The 11,296-nt window shown below is 29.1% G+C and overlaps 1 protein-coding gene across 2 annotated transcripts; it reads left to right on the top strand.

The window, feature by feature from the left end:
- Positions 1–699: 699 nt before the first annotated feature.
- Positions 700–4,509, top strand: LOC119678086 (DNA-directed RNA polymerase III subunit RPC2). 2 transcript variants are annotated; one of them, XM_038089744.1, is made up of 5 exons: positions 714–815; positions 871–1,569; positions 1,632–2,396; positions 2,460–3,382; positions 3,438–4,509. In XM_038089744.1, the coding sequence occupies exons 1-5, from the start codon at positions 788–790 to the stop codon at positions 4,287–4,289; spliced, it is 3,267 nt and encodes a 1,088-aa protein (XP_037945672.1). In that variant the 5' UTR covers positions 714–787; the 3' UTR covers positions 4,290–4,509. The 2 variants fall into 2 exon arrangements, with proteins under 2 accessions (XP_037945670.1, XP_037945672.1); XM_038089742.1 differs by having other exon boundaries at positions 700–1,569.
- Positions 4,510–11,296: the final 6,787 nt, after the last annotated feature.

Raw genomic sequence — 11,296 nt, 5'->3', positions numbered from 1 at the left:
CATGTTATTAGCCGTAATTTTTTTTTTTCAGAGTTGTAAAAATCATATTAAGTCTGGTTGAATCAAATTATCATTTTTAAAATTTGTTCAATTCTTTTTTGACATGCGTTTTCATTGTGTTAATGAAATATATTGAGAATAAGATTCTCAAAGAAAGCGGCCCCTAAAGTAATGAGTTCTGTCAAATATATTTATTTGATCACATTGTATCTGTCAGTATATAAACAAATAATTGCACAATACAATATGACTCTTTCTTTGTCTAACAATTAAAAAATGTGTGCCAAGGCATCCACACATTTACACAGGAATTATATATTTTTCCTTTAAGCGATTTACTGAAGTGTTTAGTGTTTTCATACACTTATACATAGTTTTGTAAATCAATCTTATACTTGACCGTGATATCAATATAATTATAAAAAATATGAATAAAATTAGGTCATTAAAATATAAATTATAAACTTATTACTGTACATAACACTACTTTGACTATATGCGTATCACTCAATTGATTACAATTAAAGTGATTAATAAATTTCTCGCTGGGTAGGTTGCATTGTAACGACAATACGAGTATCTGGCAGCACTAAACCTTAAACATATGTTTGAAAAATAGTTTCAAAACTCGTGCTAAATTTAAATAAGCAAAATAGAAGTGATAAATAAATAATCCAAATAAATATTGAGAAACTTTTTTTATAATGGTACTAAGCAATATAAATGAAAATAACTGGGACAGTGACCCAAAATCTTGGTCAAAACCGATAAAGCCGCTCGAAGAGAAATGGAAACTAGTGCCGGCTTTTTTACAGGTTAAAGGATTAGTAAAGCAACACATAGACTCTTTTAATCACTTTGTTAATGTAGACATTAAGAAAATTGTGGAAGCAAATCAAATAGTATTAAGTGATGCAGATCCGTTGTTTTATCTTAAATATCTTGATGTGCGGATTGGCAAACCAGACATTGAAGATGGCTTCAATATAACAAAAAATACAACACCACATGAGTGTCGTTTGCGCGACACCACCTACTCTGCACCCATAACTGTAGACATCGAATATACACGTGGTACGCAGCGTACAGCGCGAAATAATTTACTCATCGGAAGGTTGCCCATCATGTTGCGCTCGTCGAACTGCGTCCTAACTGATAAATCTGAATTTGAGTTGTCGAAAATGAATGAATGTCCATTAGATCCAGGTGGTTATTTTGTAGTACGTGGTCAGGAAAAAGTAATACTCATACAAGAACAGTTATCATGGAATAAAATGATTACCGAAGAGTTCAATGGAGTTGTACAGTGTCAAGTTACTTCCTCCACACACGAAAAAAAATCACGTACGGTTGTTCTTAGCAAACACAACAAATACTATTTGAAACACAATTCAATGGTGGACGACATACCGATTGTGGTAATTTTTAAAGCAATGGGCATTACTTCAGATCAAGAAATTATGTCACTTATAGGTATGGGGGTAGAAACGCAAAACCGATTTGCACCATCGTTATTTGAAGCTTACCATTTGAAAATTTTCACACAACAAAGAGCTTTAGAATATATGGGTGAGTTGCTAAAATGATAGAATTAATGTGTTCTACAAACTAACTAAATTATTTCATTTAAGGTTCTAAACTCGCCGTCAAAAGGTTTCAAACTGCTAAGACTGTTCCTCCAGCTGATGAAGCGCGAGAGCTTATAGCAACTACAATTTTGGCGCATGTGCCAGTGGAAAATTATAATTTTCAAATTAAATCTGTTTATGTGGCGCTTATGGTGAGGCGTGTAATGGCAGCCGAATTGGATATTACAACTGTGGATGATCGTGATTATTATGGCAATAAACGTTTGGAACTAGCCGGATCCTTAATATCACTTATGTTTGAGGATTTATTTAAACGTATGAATTGGGAATTAAAAATGATAGCTGACAAAAATATACCCAAAGTAAAGGCTGCCCAATTCGATGTTGTGAAACACATGCGTGCGGCACAAATTACTGTTGGCTTAGAGTCTGCAATTTCATCTGGCAATTGGACTATAAAACGTTTTAAAATGGAGCGTACTGGGGTTACACAAGTGCTTTCACGTTTGAGTTATATATCAGCGCTGGGTATGATGACAAGAGTGAATTCACAATTCGAAAAGACAAGAAAAGTTTCTGGTCCACGTTCACTGCAACCCAGTCAATGGGGTATGCTATGCCCATCAGACACACCTGAAGGTGAAGCTTGTGGTTTGGTAAAGAATTTGGCGCTTATGACACATATAACAACAGAAGTTGATGAAGCACCTGTAATACGTTTGGCGTTTAATGCAGGCGTCGCAGATATACGGTTTGCTGGCGGAGATGCGATTAATAATCCTAGCATGTTTTTAGTATTTATCAATGGTATGTATAAATAAAATTACAAAATTATCTTATTGTAAATAAAAACAATCTTTTAATTTACAGGTAATATACTCGGTTTGGTTTCGAACTACAAGCGTTTAGTGGAAGTATTTCGTATGATGCGTCGTAAAGGTCAACTGGGTCCTTTCGTTTCTATACACACTTCACACACGCAACGCTGTGTTTATATACACACTGATGGTGGACGCCTTTGTCGTCCATATATAATAGTAAAATATGGCAATTCAGCAGTTACTCAAAAACATTTAGACGAAATGGAAGGAGGTATACGAAAATTTGAAGATTTTCTACATGATGGCCTCATCGAATACTTAGATGTCAATGAAGAAAATGATTCATTTATTGCCTGGAATGAAGCAGATATAAATGCAGGTACCACGACTCACTTAGAAATTGAGCCATTTACATTACTCGGTGTGTGTGCTGGTCTCGTTCCTTATCCACATCATAATCAAAGTCCACGAAACACCTATCAATGTGCTATGGGTAAACAAGCTATGGGAGTAATCGGCTACAATCAAAAGAATCGTATTGATTCACTTATGTACAATTTAGTTTATCCTCAAGCACCCATGGTCAAATCGAAAACAATTGAACTGACTAACTTTGATAAGTTACCTGCTGGCCAGAACGCCACTGTTGCAGTGATGAGTTATTCAGGCTACGACATTGAAGATGCGCTTATTCTCAATAAAGCATCAATTGATCGCGGTTTTGGTCGTTGTTTGATATACAAAAATTCAAAGTGCACGGTTAAACGTTACGCCAATCAAACATATGATCGTATTATGGGTCCAGTCAAGGATGCTGTTACAAATAAAGTTATTGCCAAACACGATGTCTTAGATACAGATGGTATTGTATCACCCGGTGAAATGGTTGTTAATAAGCAAGTACTCATAAACAAAGAAATGCCTGCGGTAACTTCTATAAATCCTTTAGAGCAAAGTGGACAAACTGCACAAGTAAGACCAGCGAACACTGTTTTAGAAGGTTTTTTTAATTTATTACATTTTACAGATTCCATATACACCAGTGCCAATTCAATATAAGGGCCCTGAACCTAGTTATGTTGAAAAAGTGATGGTCTCTGCTAATAGTGAAGAAGATTTTCTTATTAAAATTTTGCTACGACAAACAAGAAGACCTGAAATAGGCGATAAATTCAGTTCACGTCACGGACAAAAAGGTGTAACTGGCTTAATAGTGAATCAGGAGGATTTACCATTTAATGATTATGGTATATGTCCAGATATGGTTATGAATCCACATGGTTTTCCCTCACGTATGACAGTAGGAAAAACACTTGAGTTATTAGGCGGAAAAGCTGGTCTACTGGAAGGTAAATTTCACTACGGTACTGCTTTTGGCGGCTCCAAATGTAAAGACATACAGGATGAACTTTTCAAACACAATTTCAATTATATGGGAAAGGATTTTTTCTACTCGGGCATAACTGGTGAACCGCTCGAAGCTTACATCTATTCTGGTCCCGTCTATTATCAGAAATTGAAACATATGGTACAGGATAAAATGCATGCACGTGCTCGTGGTCCAAAGGCTGTGCTAACTCGTCAACCCACACAAGGTCGCAGTCGTGAAGGCGGTTTACGTTTGGGTGAAATGGAACGGGATTGTTTGATTTCTTATGGTGCCAGTATGTTAATTATGGAAAGACTAATGATATCTTCTGATGCATTTGATGTGGATGTCTGCAAGACTTGTGGTCGACTTGCATACTGTTCTTGGTGCAACTATTGTCAGTCATCAGCAAATGTTTCGAAAATATCAATGCCATATGCATGCAAATTATTATTTCAGGAACTAACTAGCATGAATGTTGTACCAAAACTAAAGTTAGAGAATTATTGAAACTTTTGTTGGAGTAATGCCACTTCCATTCTTGATTTCTAACGTTAAATAATGATATTCAGTGATTGAGTTTTTTAAGTAAAGGAGTTTCTATGCGTAGCCGCTAAAATCCAATGAGGATAGTCCTTTTCCAAAACCTGCGACAAGGTGCTGATTTTCACCAATGTTTAGGTTTGTTTTTAACATTTTTTCGCAATATAAATTTGATTCTTATGGTACAAACAGGTTATATATATAACATATTGGCAAAAAAAATGCTTTATTCACCGTTCCCAAGTACCAGTCATAAATTGGTATTATTCTAATGATTATTAGATAAATGACAGTGATACGTCCATTGATACTTTCAAAGCAAAAGACAAAAAGAGCTTTGTACGTTGAGCAAATATTACTTTTTGGCAGGAAAAATATCGTTAACGCAAAAGATGGTTTAGATAAGTACTAGGAAGACTGTGTCCCAGGAAAATAAGTCACAAGTTATTGGAATATTGAATTTAAACGTTGTGTTTGCAGAGACCAATATACCAAAAGCTGTGGTTGCCGAACGAACTGATGGCTGATAACGTAAAAAGATCAATAGAACAATTGGATTTCTTCACGCGATATATAATCATTAATCGGACATGTTGCAAGCATTATATTCAATGAAACAGAAACGAAACAGTCGTCCGAAAAATGTATGTTATTTGTCTTTTGGGATGTGCTCGATGCAATACGTAACGTTTATCTTGAAAAGTATTAAAACAACTTAAAGAAGGAGTTGTATATATATAGTTCTTTATAAATCAAAATAATGCATTATACCGCAAGTCCATGATATTGATGGAAAAATTATATTAATTGCTCTTCCACCGATATTGGCGCCTAGCCGTAATCGTTAGGCAAATGATGACAAACGATATTCCGGAAAAAAATTTGGCTCGAATGAAGAAGCGATTATCGCTATGTTGCCTTATGTTGAAGGTATCTAGAAATTATGTTAAAAAAATTGTGAAAGAATTGTATAAGACTTAAAGGAATATAATATATAATATAATATATAATAATACATATTATATATTGATAAAAGTAGGAAAATCTGATCTAGTATGTTTCTCCATATTAGACTAACAGGCCCATCATTTTTTTATATAGTATTATAACTGGCAGTCTTTTGAGCTCAAATGGGGATTTTAGGTTTAAGGTCGGGGCTCCAACCTAACCTATTATATCAGAAAGTTTTTTAGTTTTGTTTAGAAATTTTAGATAATTTAATTTAATGTTTCTTATATGGTTTTCAAATCAAGTTTGTGGTTCTATAAATTTTCTATAGTTCACCCATCCTAACATTAGAAAAACCGAATTATAAGATGCACTTCTATAGAATTAAACTGATCTTTTAGTTAAAATAAATTGCTTGAATATTTTTTGAGGTTAGAAATTTGTTGTATTAATAATTTTTTTTTATAATTTATGTTTTTTTAATATATTTTTTTAAAAATTTATTTTTTTTTTATTTTTTATAAAATGTATTTTTTTTTTATTACTAATCGGCAAGTATGTTTTAAGAAATATTTATTAATTTACATTAATAAACTGTTATAGTTATAAGATATAAAAAATATATAATAATTGAAATAATTTATAAAACTCTAATCATGATTAATGTTATATTTAAGTTATTTAATAAGATATATTTAACATAAGAGTTATAATGACTATATGGAATTTTATTATTTATTATGCATGTTTAAGCCTTTTATTTTATATTTTATAAAAAAAAATATAATGTATACATCATTTACGCTTTTTGAAAATTATGTAAAAGTATGTTTATAATCTTGATTAATTATTATCTAGTTTTTTGAACGTTATGTTTTTGCTCTGCTAAATAAAACAGTTAGTTTGTTATATTATTAATGTCTATATATTAAGTACAAGAAACTGTAAGAATTTATTCTATAAATTTCTCTTTTATTTTATGCCATAATATTTTATAATAAAATGGATTGATTTTTATTTATAAATAAAATTTCTCATACTTCGAAATGGAAGTGGTATATTATATTATATTATATTTATAATTAGCGTAATCTTAAGCTATTATCTCAATTAAAAAAATATTATGATTATAATTTGAATTTATATATTAATAAAATGAACTTAATATTTTTGTTATAAAATTATTTTTATTTAATAATAAATAAATAAGATAAAGTTTGACATTCAATGGAGTGGAAAAACTATTTTGAAAATAAACTACTCCTAATAGTTTTTATTGCTTCGCGTTTTCGCTAGAAGAAAACCGAAAGGCCTATATAGCTAGAAGGGTATCCACAACACTACATAATTATCTATCCAAACATGATCGTTAATTTCAACGATATATTATAATATCGTCGTTCTGTTTAATTGTTCAACTGTTTTAATAGATTTAATCTCAATTTATAATTCCATTTCATTGATATGTTCGTGTAATAAATTGTATTCAGATTTGATTTAATTTTTTGTGACTCTACATCTACTCGAAATTATATTATTTTTATCATTTGTAATAGTTCTCTTCTTCCTTCTTCTTCTTCTTCTTGTAACATAGCAATCATTTATGTATATTCTTAGCTTGTGAATCTTCTTCAATATTAGTGGAATTAAAAAACAAGAGGATTTTGCTCTAAAATTTGCAATAAATTAATTATGGTAAAATGAACTAGTTCGATATTTTAGTGAAAAAATATTTGTAAGAAGTTTTTATCTAAATAAACAACTTAACTATTATATTTGAAAGATTCTATTCTGCGTATTTATAAAAAAAAATTATTGCGAAATAAAAAATTAAAGGATTTGTTTAAATTAAAGGTTCTTCATTTAAATGAACTAGTTCAATGAATTTTGCTACTACATTCCTCGCAAGAACCCTAGTATAGAAGAGTAGAGACTAAAATTTAATAGGTCTTTCTTCTTCATCGTTGAGTAGTCTGATAAACTATCACAGAAGTTGATTTGTGCTACTTTCAGCATTCGAGCAGCCGAAGATTATCAGGAATCACGAAAATTATCAGGAATACTCAAAGTTGTCAGTGAGATGGGCGGACTCTGCAGAATCCCCACAGCTATCATAGAGTAAAAGTGTCCAGATGCACTAACTCGGAAAAGTCTTAACATAACAAAACTTGGTATTTTTAATAAAAAAAAAACATGAACAAGTTTAGAAATAACCCGCAATTCCTATAAGTATTTTATTCTATAGCTTGTTCCAATCTACTATATAAAATTTGATAAGAAAATATTTATTTGAAAATATTGAAAATATTTAAATAAAAAAATTATTACAAAATTTTTTATAATTTTTTAATATATATTTATAAACTGGCTATAGGTTACGTTTATTTCAATAAAAATTAAAAAAAATCCTTGTTGCTGTTTATTAAAAAATTCTATATTTCGACTCTCTTTGAGAGTCATCATCAGGAGAATGTTCTAAAAAAAAATAATAAAAATTAATAATATCACATTCCATTTTTGTTGTCTAGTTGTCTATTGTCCATATTGCACTGACAACTAATAGACAACTAAAATGGAATGTGATATTATTAATTTTTATTAGAATATACCCCTGATGATGACTATGAAAGAGAGTCAAAATATAAAATTTTTTAAACAAACAGCAATAAAGGATTTTTTTTAATTTTTATTGAAATAAAAGTGATCTATAGCTAGCTAATAAATAAACAAAAAAATCATTATAGAATACAGGTGGATAAACAAATTTAAAGTTTAATAATTTATTATTATATATTTTTATAATTTTCTATTAATACAAAAACAACTATAGTGTGTTATTATTATGGCGTCTTCGATTGGTAAATCTGTATTAAATTTACTTTCGATCTGTCAAAGTTTGTTGTGCAATTAAACATTTTTAGGCTAGTGCCAAGTTAGCAACGTTGCTGGAAAATGCAGGGCTGTATTTTTAAAAAATTTTTAAAAAATGATATTTTCGTTAATATATGGAATTAAACTAAAACAAAAGGCATTATTCTTATAGAGTTTTGAAAGATCTTTCGATTGGCATTTACCAATTTGAGATACGATGCGTATTTTTCAAATTATAGGGAAAATAAAAATTGACCAAAATCGACTTTTTTTGAAAAAATTTATTTTTAGAAAAATCTAGAACAGGTACAATGTTGCACGGAAATACATCTAATAGAGAATTAATCAGGCTATCAACAGCAAAAAAAATCATAAAAATCGAGTAGACCAATTTTGAGAAATTTGATGTCAAAGTCAAATTTCCAAACTCGTCAAATTTCAAGCTTTTTAAAAAATGTAAAACGCAAAAGTATAAAAAAAACTTTCGCAAAACCGGATAAATAAGAATCATTTCAATATCTCAACTAAAACATCAAAATATTATTAAAATAAGTATAAATTTTGCACATGTTCCGATATAAGTGCATTTTATTTAAATTTCGAAGGAGGTACAACCTGCACGCTTAAAGTTCCTAAAACTAAATTGATCACTCTTTCAAACAAAACTAATTTCACAAAAATCGAGTAGAACGTTTTTTAATTATATATGTTTAAAAAAGTGGATTTTTTACGAAAAAAATGTATGTTAACTAACACCATTCTAATAACATATTAAGGTGAAAACCTGTACAAGGCTAAAAATTCACCACCATTGTAAAGTTTATTAAAGAACTCTGTTAAAAGTATCTATAGGCGGTTGTATTCTGTGGTAAGGGAATGATAATAAAATTTAATTTATATAATAATAATATTTTAAATTCAATATTTAAATTAAATTCAAAAATATATTGCATATAAATAAAAAAGAAAGATTTTCGTCTGTAAACTGCTAACATATACCGCCATATCGAACATTTTTCTATATATATTAGAAACAAAAATAAAAAGTAGTACAATGTTGCACGGTATTTTTTTAAATTGTTTATATTTTTCTAATATGAATTGATGTAAGAATTATCAAAATCGAGTAGCAAACAATAAAGATATTAACAAAAACAACTTTTGCAGCATATTCACGAATGCATTAAACTCTGTTACAGGCATTTGTTGTTGGTTATATTCTGTGTTAGGGGACACTATGAAAATTGAAATAATTATAAATTTTACGGAATGGTACACTGTTGCACGGTATTTTTTTAAAAAATAGACATATTCTAGAATATTTTGCTATATAAAATCTGTCTACTCATTTTTAAAGATTTATATAGCAAAATATTCTAGAATATGTCTATTTTTTAAAAAAATACCGTGCAACAGTATTTTGCTATATAAAATCTGTCTACTCATTTTTAAAGATTTATATACCAAAATATTCTAGAATATGTCTATTTTTTAAAAAAATACCGTGCAACAGTGTACCCTTCCGTAAAATTTATAATTATTTAAATTTTGATAGTGTCCCCTAACACAGAATATAACCAACAACAAATGCCTGTAACAGAGTTCAATGCATTTGTGAATATGCTGCAAAAGTTGTTTTTGTTAATATCTTTATTGTTTGCTACTCGATTTTGATAATTCTTACATCAATTCATATTAGAAAAATATAAACAATTTAAAAAAATACCGTGCAACATTGTACTACTTTTTATTTTTTTTTTTTAATATATAGTGAAAAATGTTCGATATGGCGGTATATGTTAGCAGTTTACAGACGAAAATCTTTGTTTCTTACATGCAATATATTTTTGAAAATTTTAGAAAATCTGTCTACTCATTTTTAAAGATGTATATACCAAAATATTCTAGAATATGTCTATTTTTTAAAAAAATACCGTGCAACAGTGTACCATTCCGTAAAATTTATAATTATTTAAATTTTGATAGTGTCCCCTAACACAGAATATAACCAACAACAAATGCCTGTAACAGAGTTCAATGCATTTGTGAATATGCTGCAAAAGTTGTTTTTGTTAATATCTTTATTGTTTGCTACTCGATTTTGATAATTCTTACATCAATTCATATTAGAAAAATATAAACAATTTAAAAAAATACCGTGCAACATTGTACTACTTTTTATTTTTGTTTCTAATATATATTGAAAAATGTTCGTTATGGCGGTATATGTTAGCAGTTTACAGACGAAAATCTTTCTTTTTTATATGCAATATATATTTGAATTTAATTTAAATATTGAATTTAAAATATTATTATTATATAAATTAAATTTTATAATCATCCCCTTACCACAGAATACAACCACCTATAAATACTTTTAACAGAGTTCTTAATAAACTTTACAGTGGTGGTGAATTTTTAGCCTTGTACAGGTTTTCACCTTAATATGTTATTAGAATGGTGTTAGTTAACATACGTTTTTTTCGTAAAAAATCCACTTTTTTAAACTTATATAATTAAAAAACGTTCTACTCGATTTTTGTGAAATTAGTTTTGTTTGAAAGAGTGATCAATTTAGTTTTAGGAACTTTAAGCGTGCAGGTTGTACCTCCTTCGAAATTTAAATAAAATGCACTTATATCGGAACATGTGCAAAATTTATGCTTATTTTAATAATATTTTGATGTTTTAGTTGAGATATTGAAATGATTCTTATTTATCCGGTTTTGTGAAAGTTTTTTTTATACTTTTGCGTTTTACATTTTTTAAAAAGCTTGAAATTTGACGAGTTTGGAAATTTGACTTTGACATCAAATTTTTCAAAATTGGTCTACTCGATTTTTATGATTTTTTTGCTGTTGATAGCCTGATTAATTCTCTATTAGATGTATTTCCGTGCAACATTGTACCTGTTCTAGATTTTTCTAAAAATAAATTTTTTCAAAAAAAGTCGATTTTGGTCAATTTTTATTTTCCCTATAATTTGAAAAATACGCATCGTATCTCAAATTGGTAAATGCCAATCGAAAGATCTTTCAAAACTCTATAAGAATAATGCCTTTTGTTTTAGTTTAATTCCATATATTAACGAAAATATCATTTTTTAAAAATTTTTTAAAAATACAGCTCTGCATTTTCCAGCAACGTTGCTAACT

The sequence above is a fragment of the Teleopsis dalmanni genome, chromosome 2 (genome assembly GCF_002237135.1).
Source record: "Teleopsis dalmanni isolate 2A chromosome 2, ASM223713v2, whole genome shotgun sequence".
NCBI lineage: Eukaryota > Metazoa > Arthropoda > Insecta > Diptera > Diopsidae > Teleopsis > Teleopsis dalmanni.
The sequence above is the reverse complement of the archived record's forward strand: the minus strand, read 5'-3'. Positions and strand labels throughout refer to the sequence as shown.

Excerpts from the sequence above, each read along its gene's own strand:
- LOC119678086 (XM_038089742.1), top strand. The coding sequence starts at position 705 with ATGGTACTAAGCAATATAAATGAAAATAACTGGGACAGTGACCCAAAA. Across the intron at positions 1,570-1,631 it reads AAGAGCTTTAGAATATATGG|GTTCTAAACTCGCCGTCAAA; the intron begins GTGAGTTGCTAA and ends ATTTCATTTAAG. Across the intron at positions 3,383-3,437 it reads AAAGTGGACAAACTGCACAA|ATTCCATATACACCAGTGCC; the intron begins GTAAGACCAGCG and ends TACATTTTACAG.